We start from the raw sequence: 16,679 nt of genomic DNA, 5'->3' as shown, positions 1-16,679 counted from the left end.
TGCATGTGACTGGGGGGCATGGGTTAAATAAGAATCCCATGTTCCTTCTGCTTTATATTGCTGTGGATCTCAAACTGCTTTAAAAATGAAAGACTTTTAAAAAAGACTTCAGAATTTTTTCTAGTTGAGAGAGATGGAGTTGTCATGTGTTTCCATTTGCATACTTTTTTTTTTCCCTGCAAATCGTGAGCACCTTTTCCTTGTTTCTCCTCCCACACATGGGACCTGCAGGAACCGGGATTGTCTTGGCATTATGCTGAAGTTCTCCCCCACTGTATCCCAACACTTGCCTTGTCTGTGACAAGCACTACTAGATACCATTCCTGTGTAATAAAGGATGTTACTCAGGACGTTAGGACCTTGTGGGAGGAACCAGCTGGTATCATTTTGAAAGCATTGGCGTTGTTGACCTCTGTGTGTGTCTCAGAAGTGGGGCTGGAAGAGCTGTATTTGACTTCCCGGAGGCATCCTTAAAGCACACACAGATCCTTGCCTGCTGTGCCCGTGGGCTGAGGAAGCCATGGTAGAGCTGTGGTCGCAGCTTACTCATTAAGAAACTGAGCCAGATACAGGATAAAAATCAGGGCTCACTGAGAGGAGTAATCAGGAAAAGCACTGGTTTATCATGAGAATTCTGAGGTTCTCGTTCTTTCAAATAACAAATGTTTATCAGGAGGTACACTCAGTTCTGTGGTAGTTAGTAAAATCTAAGAGATACTTGGATACTCTTGAGAACTTACGGATTTAGTGGTGGTACTTGTGGCTTTGACCTCTTCCAGGCTCTTGATGGCCGTCAGTCATTACTTACTGTGCAGGTCAAGGGCAGGGGACTGCAGCTGCAGGACAGCTCATGATGGGGGTCACTGCCTGGGAGCTCAGAGAAGGCTCCCTGAAGAAGCTGGAGTTTGTGCTGGGGTCCAAGCTGGGAAGGAGAAAACAGCCAGGGCAGGGTGAGGAGGAGATTTTCGTAAAATGGAAGGGAACTGACTGGGCCTGAAGGGTGGGCTTCTGTGAGAGGAAAAGTCTTAAGTCATCAGAAGTCAGGCCTGTCTGTGTCTAATAGGAATCCATGAGGTCTTTTCAGTTAGGGGTCATGTCTCAAGAAAGAGAGAGAGAGGGAGAGCGGGCCTCTGGCTTGCCTATGCTGTGTTCAGGCTGTTTTTAGCCAGCACAGGGCAGTCTCAGGGTCCTGCGCCCCCTCCCTACGTTTGACTGCCACCAGTCAAGCCTCACAGGAGATGCTGTGTAGGAACCTTACCATGGTTCCTTACCATGCAGCATAGGAAGGACTCTTCCTGCTGGCGTGCGAGGGAGCATAACCCTCTGCCACTGAACAAGGGACCATTGAACAAGGGACCAGTCATTGATAGCTGATGGACAGACGTCACTGCTTTCTGACCAAGTCCCAGCAGAATCTTGGCTGAAACAATTGCAGACCCTAAGCTAGTAGTGATTGCTAATAATTCCTGAAATTGTAAGAAATGCTTTTTTTTTTTCAACAAAGAGCTGCAGAAGCAGCTTTGTTCAGGCCACCCACAGGTTTTTCACGCGCCTGTTGTGCTTAGAACTAGCAGCTGGAAGCATGTGAGTCACAGGTGCAGCCTGAAGGAGCTCTAAGAGAAGCCATTGCATTGTTGTTCGCCGGAACATCTGGGAACACATGGATTATTTCAAATGCCAGCCACATGGCCACTGTGGGGAGCGGGGGCGGGAGCGGTGGTTGGCCCTGCACTTGAGGCCTCTGGGTGCATACTTGTGCCTATAAGGTAGGAGTAAGAGAAGGCAGTAACAGACTTAGGATTAGCTCCATGCTTAGAGGTTCTGCTGGATGTTCTGTCTCCTGTTTTCAGGTGTTCCTGTATTGGAATTCTTATGCTTTAAATTTTATTTGGAAGGCAGAGAGGCAGAGAGAAATTTTTTACCTACTGGTTCACTCACCAAATGCCCCCAATAAGTAAAACTGGGCCACAGGCACCAGGAATGTAATCCAGGTCTCCCACAGGGTGGCAAGGAACCAACTACTTGAGCCACCACCTGCTGCCTCCCAGGATGTACATTCATGGAAAGCTGGAATGGAAAGGCAACTGGAACTCAAACCCACATACTCCAGTATCATATGCATCTTAACTACTGCACTCAGTGTCTGCCCTTACATTGGGATTTTTAAGTAGCCCTCTTCGTATTTATAAGGAACAGCACTGTTGTTGTTTCCTCCCCTGTTAAAAGAAACGCTCCCCATCCTCTACCCACCTCCTGAGCACATCACACACGGAGTTTAGTTTATGGTAAAGCTAATGAGCTGCCAGGTGCAGTCCCTGGGAACACTGCCCAGTGGGAAGATCATTGCTCCTGCTGAGGGGGAAATGCACCTCCAGTGCAAACTGATTATGACAACTTGGCATTACTGCCTCTAAAATGGGGTGGATTCTCTCTGGGCTCTGAGCAGGCCAGGCCATGAGATGTGTCCTGATTCCCCGAATGTTGGGTGGCCCTGGCGCTGTGCAGCTTTCCTCCTTGCCACAGGGACCTGGCGGGGGAAGGGCATCAAGTCTGGACGCCTGTGGTGCTCAGAGCCGTCACTGATAAAATAGTGTCTGTGCCATGCGATTTCCATTCGGCTTCCAATTTCCTCTGCACCCCAGCCAGGAGGAATACAGGAGAGCAAGCCCAAACTGTGAAGTCAGCCCCACTGCCTTTAGAGCCCCACTACTCATCAGTGGGCAGTGGAGTCGGGGTTTGAACACACGTCTAGCCAACTGCAGCTTATGCCCTCTGCACTGCACTGTGCTGCTTCCCCTTGCCTCATTAAACGATCAGTCCCATGGTGCATCAGTTCAACGTGCTGCCGTGAGAGCACTGGCCTCAGGGTTCAGGCGGTGATTTAAGCAGCTGCTTGTTCTTCAGGCCAAGTTGGGGAAATGCTACATTCATTCAGGGACCTCCTTTTTGAAGAGATCTGCACTTGAAGTGACCTTGGAGACCTGTTGAGGGAGCCTGCTAGGAGGAGTGCCCACTGTTTTTTTGTATTTCTGTGATTTTCTTTTAAAATAAATGATACATATTTTCAGTATATGGTAGGATTCTGGATTTGTACATCATGAGATCATTGCTATGGTCATGCAGGTTGACTTAGCCATTGTCTCACGTTGATGTGTGTGTGTGTGTGTTGAACATTCTGCTTTGTCTTCTCAGCAAGCTTCCAGCACACAGCACAGTGCAGTTAACTGTGATTTTTGATGCAGTGCAGGGCATATCTAGCTTGTCCAGCCTGCACAGTTATAGCCCTTGCATCTTCTGGCCAGCATCCTCCCATTTCCCCTACCTCCACTCTCGCTCTGGGAACCACCCTTCTGCTGTTGCATCTGTGAAGTCAGCTATTTTTGTTTCTACATATTTGTCACTTGATGCCTAGTTTATGTCACTTAGCATAAGGTACTCCAGGTCCATCCTGGAGAATTGTCATGGATGGCATATTGTCTCTTTTTCAAAGCTGAGTAATATTTCATGGTCTCCTCCATCCTCTACCTATTCCTGGGGTCAAAGGACAATCAGTAGACCCTTGATCACAGAAGGGGTCATATCCCCCAGCCTCTGGGAGATTGCAGCCATGCTTGGAGGCGTGGCAGCAGTGCAGAGAAGGGACCCCCAGGAAGCCACAGGACCTCCTTCCTTTTGTTCTAGGGACTGAGTGGAGAAAAAATGGCCTGAAGCAGGGCCTGGAGTAAGGAAAGCTGGTCCTTGCCAATCATTGCCTTTCTCTCTCTCTCTCTTCCTCATTGGCCTCCTGCCCTTCCCTTCTTGTTGCCTTGGTTACCTCCTGGGGATGCTCCCAGCCTACCCAGCAGACAGTGAAATTGAAAGAGTCCCTGTTTGTGGAAATGGAAATGTGTGAGACTCTGTGACTCCTGCAGAGTGGCGGGGGAGGCAGAGGATGCTGGCAGCCCAAGGGCATCAGGAGCAGCAGGAAGACCTGAGACCTCTCAGGCCAGCCTCTGAGTCAAGCTCAGGTGCTGACTTTGCCAGTGTCTGCCTTTGGGACCTGCCCAGCAGCTGCTCCACAGCCACTATTGACTGTGCACACTCTGGGCCTCTGCTCCCGTCTCTGAAAGTTCTGGCACTGTACCGAGTCACAAGCAGGTGCTTGCTACAGGCCCCAATTCCAGAGTCCCCTTGTCACCTGACTCCCCAGTGGCTTTATCTAGAAGAAGCCTGGAAGAATGGCAGATAGAAAGACCAGAGTCATCCTTCCCTCCCCTCTGCCCTGGGGGCATCCCTGGTAGAGTCCAGTGATACCGCCACCCCCCAAAAACTCTGGCTGCCACAGGATGGATACCTTTGCAGAGTTCCAGCTTCCACTGGGGACCAGCAATGAGGACCCCCAGCCAGCCCTCAGGGGTAGTAGTGCTTCCTGCAGCTGCTTATCTCAGGTACAGCTGTTGGTGTCTCCACTCTCACATTGTACCTCTACCTTGTTAGGTTCCCTGGCTGGCCCCTACCTGCTCTCCCAACCCCCATCCCCTTGCTCTTATTAGCATTCCTCAGGTTTGCACAGGAGCTGGAGTCCTGGGTTCAGGCAGAGCCAGTGAGCAGATCAGCGAGGACACAGCCTGTCTGTAGTGACTGTCTACAGTCACACCATAGCCCTGAGTGCAGGGGAAGGAGGCCGGGGAAGCCTTTCACCTTGGGATGTGGAGCCTTTCATCTGGCCGTGGCAGGCACTCGCTGCTGTGAGCAGGTGCCACCATCATGCTGCTGGGCCTCTCGTGCATCCAGCATGGCGGCACTGGCTCCCCCCACTCAGCATGGTGGCCTGTGTGCTTTGGGCAGTGCTTGTGCTGCCCCTCTGGCTAAGGTGTTGGTTGCCTCCAGAAAGGAGCCCAAGTGTGAACATTCCTTTAGTTTAGTTTTGTTTGTTGGCTGGAGTTGTTAGCAGTTTTTGCAGGTGTGACTCAAAGCTGGCACTGGTGGGGTTTGTGATTGGGTTGATGGTTGAGGACCGGGTACATGGTGGTGCGGTTCACTCTGCAGCCCTCTCAAGAGTGCTGTGCTGCATGAGCAAAGTCAGCAGGGAGCTCTGTTACAGCTGCCTTTCCAGTTACAGATGTGGAGTCCTCTCCCTCTTGCCTAATGTGCCAGGAGTGCAATCTCAAAATAGGAAGCTGAAAATGCCGAACTCCATAGCGCCATGCAGCACAAAATGGGCATCCATTGCACAGAGGGGACAACCAAGGCTTAAAGAGGCTGAGGGACCTGTTTATGGTGACACTGAGAGTTGTGGGGCAGAGCCGGGCTGCCTGCCTCAGCTCCTCAACACCGCCCTCACGGAAAAGGAGACAGTATCCTGGGTCCCAGACATAACTAGGAGAGTTCTTGCATCTGGGTCTGGTGTTGGCCAATCCCCAGCAGGGCAGTGGGGAATCAGCCCAGGATTCCTTTGCTGCCCTTTGCTTACCACAGTCCTAGATTATAACCAGGATCACTGGATCAGGCTTGTGAACGCCATGCCTTTCTGTGACAATTTTGTTCATAAAAATCTTAATTTTATTTACTAGGTCATCTACCTCATAATAGCATGCATTATTAATAAAGCAGCTTAATGCAGTCTATTAACCAGGCTTACTCTTCACGCTGTAAAGTGCATCTCTTTTTTTACAATGTACTTTACAACACCACGTGATAGCAGCACGGGTTTAGAGTACTCTAACAGCTTCTGCGTGGCCTTCCGTGGCCAGTCTGCATGCTGAGGGCTCCAGGCACAGGGAGCGTGTGGTTCTGAAACTTTTATTCTCCCCCACTGCCCAAGTTTGTCCACTACCTCCCATGGTGAGTCACGGAGATTTCATCTGCCACCCGCGGCCTTGCGAGCGCTACAACCACGGCACCGTGGTGGAGTTCTACTGCGACCCCGGCTACAGCCTCACCAGTGATTACAAGTATATCACCTGCCAATATGGAGAGTGGTTCCCATCCTACCAAGTCTACTGCATCAAATCAGGTATGGCCACTACCCCAGGGCAGTCTGAGCAGCCCAGGCCTGCAGCATACCACCCCAGCAGCCACAGGATATGCAGACATGGCATTGGGATGCTGGCACTGGGAGGCAGACTGGGGATGAAGAGCCTGCCCATTCCCAGCTTAGGATGTTAGCCACCCAACAGGCAAGCTCTCTAGCCAAGGCACCCAGGCTTCTCGTGCCTTACCACCTCCCCCTGGCCAGGATGCATAGCCTAAATGCGACCAGGATTAGGCATGTTGCCCAGAGACTGAGCTGCACGTGAGCACATATGGTGCTGCTGATGGTAAGGCCCCATGGAGGCCACCTTCAAACACCAGTGGGCCAGTTAACTGCACATCACCTGCAAACCAACCTGACTACTGGTCTCAATGCCCTGGGCAAGGACTGCACAATGAACGCCTGGGCCCAGCCTCTCACACATTCTCTCCGGCATTTTCCAGCAGTGATGTTGGCCACAGACTTCCCCAGCCTGCAGGTGAGGGATGTGCCCCTTTAATGCTGGGCATCTGGAGGCATGCAGGTAGCTGTGGGAACCAACAAGGAGAAAGTGCAGAGAGAAGCTGAGAGGACACGCCCTGAGGGGAACAGCCATGGAAGGGGGAGGTGAGGAGGCAGCTAGGCTTACACCAAAAGGAGAAGAATCTGTTCCCCCCATTTCAGACAGCTGAGGTGGTGGAACCATAGAGTGGGTGTGCCACCCAACCAGCCACACTGCCCAGAGTGTTAGCCCGGCTTCCCTCTCCCCAGCACCTGGTCCCTTTCAGAACAGCTTCTCCACGGAGAGGGATACCCCTTTCATTCTCTGCCCATGCAGCAGCATATATTCCCTGGGCCTGTGCTGGGTTCTGGAGTATGAACTCGCAGGCCTGTCCTCCACATGGCAGAGCCCATGCTGGAAGTGGGTGTCAGAGTGAAGCCAATCTCAGAGCCTTGCCTGAGCTGCTGGGTTTCTGTTGAGCCTGTAGGTGCCCTGCAAATGTCCCAGGATGGAACAGCATGCAGGGACCTCTGGTGGGCCTTGGCACCTGTTGCAGTGAGGAAGCTTATATGGGGTTTGTCTTCTGGCAGAGCAAACGTGGCCCAGCACCCACGAGACCCTTCTGACCACGTGGAAGATTGTGGCGTTCACAGCAACCAGTGTGCTGCTTGTGCTGTTGCTCGTCATCCTGGCCAGAATGTTCCAGACTAAGTTCAAGGCCCACTTTCCTGCCAGGTCAGTGCCGTGCTGAGGTTCTTGGAGAGCTGAGAGGTTTTGAGGTACATGGAGTATGGGGTCAGGGCAGGTTTGCTAGGCCTAGAAAGGGCACAGAGTCAGGATCTGGGCTACACCCTGTCCCACCTGGGGCTGGCATTCCTTTTGGCTAACCACATGTGGCTCTGGATTACATAGCTTGGAGGGCAGCACGTGCACACCATGACCAGGTGTCAAGGTCAAAGGCCTGTGGGCCATGCAGCAGCAGAACAGACAGCAGGTGAGGGAGGCAGGAGCATCCAGCAAGGCTTCCCTAGAAGTGGCTGTGAACATATAACAGAGGGAAGGCTGAAGATGGTTCCCCTTCCTCCTCGGCTGAGGGAAGGGTTGGCATCCTCACCTTCACACGCTGGCCCCTCCAGTTCCTAGAGCCAGCGCCTGTCCTGCACAGACCCCAACACTGCCAGAGGAGCCTTGTCCTGGCTGAACAAGTGGATTCAGAAGGGTAGGATCCACTTATGGATGTCAACAGAGGGGAGTGGGCAGCCAGACCTCCCAGATGTAGGCTAGAGGGCATTGGCACCTGCCGCCTTTGGCTCGGCCTCTTTGCCCACTTCACTGCCCTTCCACCATCGGACGCTGCTTTTCTCTGCTGCTATATGGAGGGGCCTTTGCTTCATTGCACAGGGGCAGCCTGGTCCCTGAAGGAGGAGTGAAGGAAGAGAGCAGGTTGTTGCGGACCACATGTGCCCCCTCTGTCTTAGCCCCACACCCTGGGACAGCCACACCCCACTTGACAGTGTCCTCCTCTCTGGCTTCAGGGGCCATTGCTGTGGTCACAGCTGATCAGAACCCTGCTCTCCCTAGCCACAAAACCATGCTGCACTTGGCACTCACTGCCATCCCTCTGCTAAGCCCCAGGTGTACCAGTGCCATCCTCATGGCATAGCCAAGCCCTTACTCAGGTGATAGAACCTTCTTTCCTGGCAGATCTGCCACATACTCTCTGGGTCTGCAACATTATTATTTTATTAATCAAGGGACTGTGTTCTTTCACGGAGCAATTACAGTATCTCCAGCAGGCCTAAGGATTATACAGAGAAAGCTAGACTGCACCAAGGTGATTGACGGTGCATTCAAGTGCCTCAGAATGGCCCATGGAGCTATTCTTCTGTGTGTGCTTGAAAGAAAAGATTTCAGGGTATCGACTACATATTAAGATGTTCTTGAAATGTTCCCAAGGCTCGCCTGATGCTCTTTAGCCCTCAAATATATCCACCTTACATCATTCCCTAGTTATTGGGAGAAAGCTGGTCTCATCTATTCACATAGATGGTCAGATCCTCAAGGGCAAACCTGAAATCTGCTTTACTGCAGGTCCTGTGAGGGTAACCAGGGCAGGGATGTCTGATGTTCAGGCATAGGGGAGCCCAGTGGCTCAACTGGCACCCTGTAGCTGTCTCATTCCCTCTAGTTTTGGAGTCACTGCTGCCATTACCCTCTTCCCCCTCTCCCCTCCCCGCCCGCCTTGGGTTTGCCCTTCCTTCCTTCCTGGCATTTTTACCTTCTGGCTAATTGTTCAGTACCCCTTTGCCCTGTAAGGCACGTGGTCACACAGAGCTCGCACTTTGGGCTCAGACCCTGCCTCTGTGCACAGTCAGCAGCACAACTGACTGTGCAATGTGATGAGAGGCACGGGGGTCTGGCCAGGGGGTCTGGTCATGCACAGTCCATGTAAGGGACGCCTGCAGTCTCAGTGGACAGACCTCCCAGCAGCAGCCCAATACAGCACAGTGGTGACAGGGTGGCTGTGGCTGCCTTTCGTCATTCTCCCTGCTGCTTTTCCATCTCCACTGACAAAGTGAGTTCCACAGTGGTAGAAAAGAGATACAAAGCATGACAAACGGAGGGTCAGCTGTTCCTGTGGGCCCTCCTGGTCCCAAATCCACTAGACAGCTAATGATGCTTTCCACTAAACATCTTTTAGGATGCTATGGTTTTCATCCTATGAGGTCACAGTCACAAAGCCAAGTCCAGAGGTCAAAGGAAAGCATGAGGAGATGCGAGAGCCCAGGGTCAACCACAGTGGGGAACCAAGGAGGAAACATGAGAGAGACCACCCTCCTTCTCCAGAACGTGGCCTAGGTGGACAGTGCCATCTGCCAGAGGGGACACAAGTAGCTGGCTGGTTCTTCCTCCCGCCAGCCAGGCCCTGCCCTGAGGAGCCCAGCTGCATGGAGAGTATGGATGGCGTCATTCCCAGGCTGGTGTAGAGTGTCATATATAGCTGTTATTTGTTTATTTATTGTTTAAACATTTGTTTATTTGAAAGAATAACAGAGAAAGATGGAGAAACAGAGAGAGGGAAAGATCTTTCATCTGCTTGTTCACTCCCCAGTTGGGTCAGACCAAAGCCAGGAGCCTGGAACACCATCTGGGTCTCCCATGTGGGTGTAGGGCTAAGGATTTGGGTTATTTTCCACCGCTTTTGTAGTGCATAAGCAGGGCGCTGGATCAGAAGTGGAGCAGTGGGGCCTTGAACCAGCACTCTGAGATGGGATGCCATGGTTGTAGGTGGTAGCTTACTCCACCATTGTGCTGACGCTTGCCCTGCATTGTACAAACTGACACCACTTTCCTTTGCACAGGGGACCTCCCAGGAGTTCCAGCAGTGACCCGGACTTTGTGGTGGTGGATGGCGTGCCTGTCATGCTCCCGTCCTATGACGAGGCTGTGAGTGGCGGCTTGAGTGCCTTAGGCCCCGGGTACCTGGCTTCTGTGGGCCAGGGCTGCCCATTACCCGTGGATGACCAGAGCCCCCCAGCTTATCCTGGCTCAGGAGACACGGACACAGGCCCAGGGGAGTCAGAAACCTGTGACAGCACCTCAGGCTCTTCTGAACTGCTGCACAGCCTGTATTCATCGCCCACGTGCCAAGGGGGTGCCCGCCCCACTCCTGACAACCCAGACACAGTCGCTGCCACGGCGGGAGAGGCGGCATCTACCAGCCCAGGCATTGACATCGCTGACGGTGAGTATGGACGATACCCTGTACCTGCAAGCCACCCCACATCCAATCCCACACCCCCAATGCTGGCTGTGCACAAGCTCCTTGACCCCAGTCTGTCCCTCTTTCTGCCACTTAGCGTCAGTTGCTTCTTGTTTTCTCCACACATGGAGACTGTGGGTAAGGCCAGGTATTGCCGGAAATGTTGGTGATCTCACAGGTTGTGAAAGTCAGGAGGTACAGAGCCCGGAGCCATCTAGAGTAGAAAGGTCACTGGGGCTGGTACTGGGCCTTTAATAGCTCTCTGTGAACCAGGATGTTTTTCTTAAAGAGGCAGTACTTTGGGGAGCTGGGCTTTGGACCAGCGTAACAAGTGCACAGAGAGGAAAGGGCTATGTCAGCAGCCCAGCAGCATGCCCCAGTCTTAGAAAGGTTTGTGTCCATGAAGTTCCCGTTAGCAAGTGTAGCCAGGAAGGGCAGATTGTAGCTCATGGTCCTGGCTGGTTGGCTGGGGTGCTGTTATCCAGGGGAGTGCAGCAGCATATGGCTGTGCAGACAAGAGCACCCCTTCCAGCGTGTGCTTGCTGGGACCAGCAGTGCGTCTCGGTACTCGACTGTGTCACTCTCCAGCCTATGTGTGTGATGGAAGCCCAGTGTTCTGCTTTTCTGTGATCTGGGCCCTAGTTGTTTTCCTGTAGAAGTGTTACCCTGGTAAGCTGATGCCTGGTATGTCCCTCTGCTCACCTGTGCCAGGAATGGCTGTCATTCCTGCCATGCTCATCATTCCTGACCCCAGAGAACTCTCTGAGTTCTCCAGCTGTGCTAAGCTAATGCCTGTCTCTTCCTTCACAGAGATCCCTCTGATGGAAGAAGACCCCTGAGTGGGGAAAAAAAAACTCCGGCCATCCTACTGCCCTTCTGGGGAAAGGAATTTTGCCCGTTGGGATGAAGCCACTAATGGACAGAGCTTAAGGCCACAAGGCACCTATGTGGGGACAGTGATGCCTGCAGCCATCTCAGACTCAGTGGCCATGCTTTCCAGTGAGACTCTTGAGGACCAGACAAGGATGGACAGCCAGAGGCAGCAGGAAAAGCCCCATGCGTGGTTCTGGAGGGAGGTGCCCAGCATGTCTCATGCTGTGGAACGGGGCAGTGGACACCAGCCCACATCTCACATCATTCCCCCACCATTTGCTCCATCTCGCCTGCTCCCCACCCCTCTGAAAGCATGTCGCCTTCTGTAAATTTGCTTCTCCCACCTGCTGCAAGCCACCTCTGGACTTCTGGTTTGAATAGCCCAGTCTCTGCGGGTGTTCTTGGCCTGGCCTCTGCAAGCACAAGGCCCCAAGAAGGAGACTTCCGTGTGACTCTTGGGTAGTCTCCTTCCATCTGCATGGCTCCACTCCAAGCCAGCCTAAAAGCAGGACATGGCAGTTCCAATGAGAAAGGGATGGAGAGATGGGCTGACCCTGCTTTCCAGAAACTTCAACATGAAGCAGAATTCGTGTGCCCTGCTCTGGGCTGTAGTGGCCCATCATCAGTATTTGTGTTCATGGTGTGTGCCACACAGGCCTAGGATATGGAACTGGTCTTGTGACTTGATGTGTGGTTCGGACATGTTGGGATACGCCCCGGTATGAGACCATAGGCTGTTGTGTTTTACATTATAAACTCTGCACTCAGCTGTGGGTCTCCAAGACAGGAGCCCCTGCCCAGGTTGCTGGTCCCACATTGAAACCATAACCATGCTTTTATTTGCCAAAGCAGAAATTGCTTCTGTAAACATGTTCTGCCTTCAAACAAAGTGTGAGCCTGGATTTTATGCTCTGCCCCACCCTGTCCTGTGACATGTGGGACCTGGTTGTGGGTCCCCCACCTGCCTGCCATGCTTGTGTTTCCACCATAGGGTCTCTGGTTCCCCAACTAGTTGCAGGAGAAGCCGGCTGATGGGTTTTAAACAGTCTCCAGTCCTGGACTCCAGGTGGCTACGCTCCTCCTGATTCAGACCCACACCAAGCACGCTGCGATCCCTAGCACCACCGTGCTGACAGAGCAGAGGGCTGGCCTCTCCATCCGGTCCTGCTTATTCTTGACACAGATGGATTAAAAATTAAAAGGAAACGATGGTTTACAGCATGACTTTCATAGCATAAGAGCCAGGTGGGCAGGGAGGGGCAAGAGTGATGGCACGTGGTGAAGTGGACAGTCAGCTTCAGAGCCTGAGGCTGACCGAGGGGTCGGCTGAGAAGGACCTGCTTTACCTGGTGCTCTGTGCAAGGTCTTCCCTGAGGTGGCAGGGCAACCAGCTGTGACGACAGTGGGGCATACGGGTCAGAGGGCTGAGTAGCTGCTGCTCCCTTGAGGAAAGGCCCCTGGCACAGCTCTGAACCATTCAGAGAAAGGCAGGTGAGTCACTGTCACCTGGCCCAGGAGCAAGGGCACTGTGGCCATCTCCACCAGGCAGCCAGGGGGCTCCAAGATCACCCAGTGAGTGCCTCAGGCCAGTCAAGGGACATGTGTGCGGCTGTCCCTGGGGGCTTCCTGTCCAGTCACCAGCACCTGGAGAGACAGGTGCACCGGGTACCATGACAAGGTGTTAGGATCAACCTATTCTGAGAACTGTGGCTGGCAATACCACTGGGTCCCAGCATCTGACGGTGTCTAGCCCAATCCCCGAGCCCCTGCTCTGTGGCCGCATCAGTCTTCCTAAGCTTCATGGTGATATTATTGTCATTATTATTATAAATGAGCAGCTCCAAGTATGCCATGATCTTATCATCCTTTTCTTTGAAAAGTCCTAGGAACCCTCTAGGGTAAATGGAATCAATATCTGTCACCCTCCCCCAGAAATGAGGTGGGGCAAGGACGGGGTCAGGGTGGATGGGGACACAATGTGTCACAGTGTGCACAGGTTCATTGTGCCCCGGGGGAGGGTGTCCCTTGGGAGCATGGGCAGCAGCCTGCCGTGGAAGCCAAGGATGCCCCATGGAGCCAGCCTCAGTCAACGTGTAACTGATGAGTAGAGTGGCTAATTCTGGCTCACCGGCCCCCAGGGTGACCACAGCAGAAGTCACAGGCGACATTACACTTCACTTCCAGGTGGCTCTGTTGCGTGGCAAGGCAGGATTCACCAGCGCAAGATCCACAGTGCCTTTCCCAGCTAATTGCACCCGGCCCCGGCAGCTGGCACATGGCCCAAGCCATCTCCTATTGCTGCAGGGATGTGTGTCCTGGTCCTCAGCCTGCCAGCCCCACTTACCTCTCCCATTCCCTCCAGGCCTGGCAGGGAGAAGCAGCCCAGGATCATAGGAGAGCAGAGGCTTTATAACAGACTTCCTGCCCCTGCCACCCACTACCTGCTGGTGTGAGACATTGGCCTCACTGGGCCTTCATGTCTTCCTGTGGGTTAGGCGTATCTCTGACTTCCCCTGCCCACTGGCTGTGGTGAGGCTGACAACTGGTGAAAGTCATGCCCGCAGCCCACAGGGGACATTTGATCCCCAGAGGCTGCTATACCCTGTGTAGGGGCAGAGTCGTGTGCATGATTAATTGCAGATTGTTCACCCAGGATTGCTGACCTGCCCCAGTCCCTTCACTCGTACAGGTTTTTGCAGGTAAAGGTTGCTAGCGACTGCCTGAAGTAGATGGACTAAAGTGTACGGCATCTGCTTGCTCTTCCCAGCACAGCCCTCCTGTGAATGCTACAGAAAACTGTGTAGGGAGGGTTGCATCTAACATCTCCCTAAGGACTTGGGGATCCTGCTCATCTCCGTGGTCATCCCTGTAGATTAACATTCACCTGCTTCCCGAATTTTATGGTCCGCTTTGGACTTCAAACATAAAAGTTAATACCCACACATTTCCAAGGTGATAAAGCGGACAAGTCTGTAGCAAAGATGCCTGATCTGGAAGCAAAACAGAAAGGCAGGGAGCAGCAGTCACTAGTCAGGGAGGGTGAATACAGAGCACGGTGCCGCTGAAGTCGTAAGACTTAGTGCAGAGCATGTGAGCCATACAGCCGCTTTAACCTTCCTGCAGGCAGACTGCGTGTTTATACAGGCTGGGAACCAGGCCCTGGGGACCTGCAGTGTCTTGGCCTGAGTGGCACAGCTGCTTGTATAGAAGCCCTGAACAATGCACACACACTGGCAGTTCCTCCAGATTTCCAGAGCTGCTTTGGCATCCCTCAGAGTAACTGCAGGTCCACCAAGATCAGAGCTGAAGAAACCCTCAACACCAGTCACTGCATAAGGAGTTTAGGGGAAGGGGTTGAGACGAGTCTGAGTTCCCTCAGACTGATATTTTCTGTCTGGAGCCTCTAGGGTCAGTGCACACTTGTGAAGCACCTGCTATGCCCAGGCCCTGCCCAGACTCTCAGGCCCAGTGGGGAACAATGGCCAAGAGGCAGCTGCAGGCCTCTGGCTTGGAGGTGTCCCCAGGAGCTGGCAGTCATGCTGGGAGCAGGCAGAGTGGGAGACAGCTGTGGGAAAGAGAGCTGGGACAGCAGGGGTGGTGGGAAGGTGGTTCCTCAGTGCTTCCAGGACCTGGGGGCCCTCGGGCAGAGAAGGTCAAAGGGAGGGAAGGCAGGGGGGCTGGGATTTCCACAGAGCTGGAACACAAAGGCTCAGCAAGTGGTTCCCTCCATGGGGAGGGGAAGCACTTGGAAGACTGGTGGCTGAGAAATGCATCCATAGATGTGGAGGGAGCAGGTGTAAGAGCTTCCTTGCTGGCTGATGACTTTGTGGGGCACAGTTCTTGGGGTCAGACACACATGAGTTACCCTTGCCACTGCCACTGGATCTTGGGGAGGCCTGTCCAGGTCCCCAGCCTCAGAACTACATGGTAAAAGCATGGAGATCATGATCTCCAAGACCCCTTGCAGCTGTGTGTTGGGAAATTCTCTGTCCTTATGATCTGTGCTGTTTCAATCCAGAGTCAGGCATCGCCTGCTGCAACCCTGCTGTCCAAATGCTGCCCACACCTGCTTCTCTTCTACCCACCATGGAATACTTGTCCCAGCTCTTAACCCCACAGCACGGGCAGCTCAGGAGCAGTCCCCATCCCTAGATGCGCTTAGGAAGGGGTCTACACTCAAAGCACACTGCAGCTGCTCTGGGCTGATAGCGAGGTGGGAACAAGAGATGCAGCCACAGCAGTTCTGGCCTCCCGTGGCACGTCTCCAGCCAGAAGGAGCAGGTGCTGACAGGATCCTCCTGCAATTATTCTAGTGTAACAGTTTGAGGCAACTAAAAGCCCAAACGAAATCTATTTGATTTATTTGCTCACAAATTCTGTATAATGGCACTGCGTTTCCCATTTGTTGAAGCATGTGCACCTGCCGCATGCTTGGGACTAGAGGGATGGAAAGGAAGCAGACAAGTGACAGGTTGATGTGGGTTGAGCCCTCTCTGTACTTGCCACAGAGTAAGTAGACAGCCTTTCTCTGTGATTCCCCTGTGACAGAACCATACATTCATGTCTCTACAGTAGCTCTTGGCTACACTACAGGTGGGACCAAAGACATCTCAGTGCTTTTGGGTAGAATTTATTGTCTTGAGCAGTTTTAGATTTACAGAAAAAAAAATTGCTTGGAAAATAGAGAGCTTCCATACACACACACTCAGGGACATATACATCCACACACACAAGGCTTCTGTCATTAACATCTTGTATTGGTGTGCGTAATTCTCTCCATTGGTTAACCAATATGTGGTACGATGTTGAGTAAAGTTCAAAGTTTACATTAGGGATCACTCTTTGTGTTGTACAGCTATAGATTGGGACAAATGCATGACTACACATATCTGCCCTTACTGTATCATGCAGAATAATCTTCCCTGCACTGGACATCCTCCGTATTCCACCTATTCGTTGATCCCTGGCTGACTCTACGTATTTGTGCTTTCCAGAATATCACATCATTGAAATCCTAGAGTGTGTTACTTTTCCAGAGTGGCTTCTTTCACTTACTTTTCTCTGGGTCTTTTCAAAAGGAAAAAAGAAAGCAGACCTTCTGCAGACCCTGCCAACCTGGAAGTTTCATAGATTTCTGAGCTCATGGACAAGGAGAAGACTGTGAGGGTTTAGGGAGACCCTCAGAGTGGGTCACCACCCAAGTGCTCAGGGGAAGGCCATTGCACACATCCCCTCAAAACCACAGCCTGGAGTTGACACACTTCTTCCATTTCTTCCCCACCCCTTGAGTCTTAGGGTGAGATTCTATCCCTCCTGCCTGTGTGTCTTGGCTAATCCCCAGGATGCAGGCATTTACCTTCATGCTTCTTGTCTCCTTCAGTCCTCTCAGCTTCTTCCCAGCAGGGATGGGAAGCCCAGGAACATCATGGTGCCTGATGTTGAGTGGCCCTGAATGAGAAGCACTGAGCCCAAAGGAGGTTCATTCACAGCAGGGAGGAGTGACCTACATCAAAGGCCAGCAACAGCACCCCAGACCAGGCATCTGAACT

At 52.7% G+C, this 16,679-nt stretch overlaps 1 protein-coding gene across 3 annotated transcripts in view; it reads left to right on the top strand.

Moving 5' to 3' along the window:
* The window catches only part of SUSD4 (sushi domain containing 4), a 116,241-nt gene extending 104,228 nt beyond the window's left edge, over positions 1-12,013 (top strand). For all 3 annotated transcript variants that reach the window (XM_040985324.1, XM_040985325.1, XM_040985326.1), the window contains 4 exons: positions 5,804-5,995; positions 7,085-7,229; positions 9,857-10,239; positions 11,068-12,013. In XM_040985324.1, the coding sequence (XP_040841258.1) occupies positions 5,804-5,995; positions 7,085-7,229; positions 9,857-10,239; positions 11,068-11,096 (749 nt within the window). In that variant the 3' untranslated portion in view covers positions 11,097-12,013. The remainder of the gene's footprint in view (positions 1-5,803; positions 5,996-7,084; positions 7,230-9,856; positions 10,240-11,067) is intronic.
* The last annotated feature ends 4,666 nt before the right edge of the window (positions 12,014-16,679 follow it).

This window comes from Ochotona curzoniae, unplaced genomic scaffold, assembly GCF_017591425.1.
Source record: "Ochotona curzoniae isolate NIBS_2020 unplaced genomic scaffold, NIBS_Ocur_1.0 contig_430, whole genome shotgun sequence".
Lineage (NCBI taxonomy): Eukaryota > Metazoa > Chordata > Mammalia > Lagomorpha > Ochotonidae > Ochotona > Ochotona curzoniae.
This window is presented reverse-complemented; position numbering and strand designations above follow the sequence as displayed.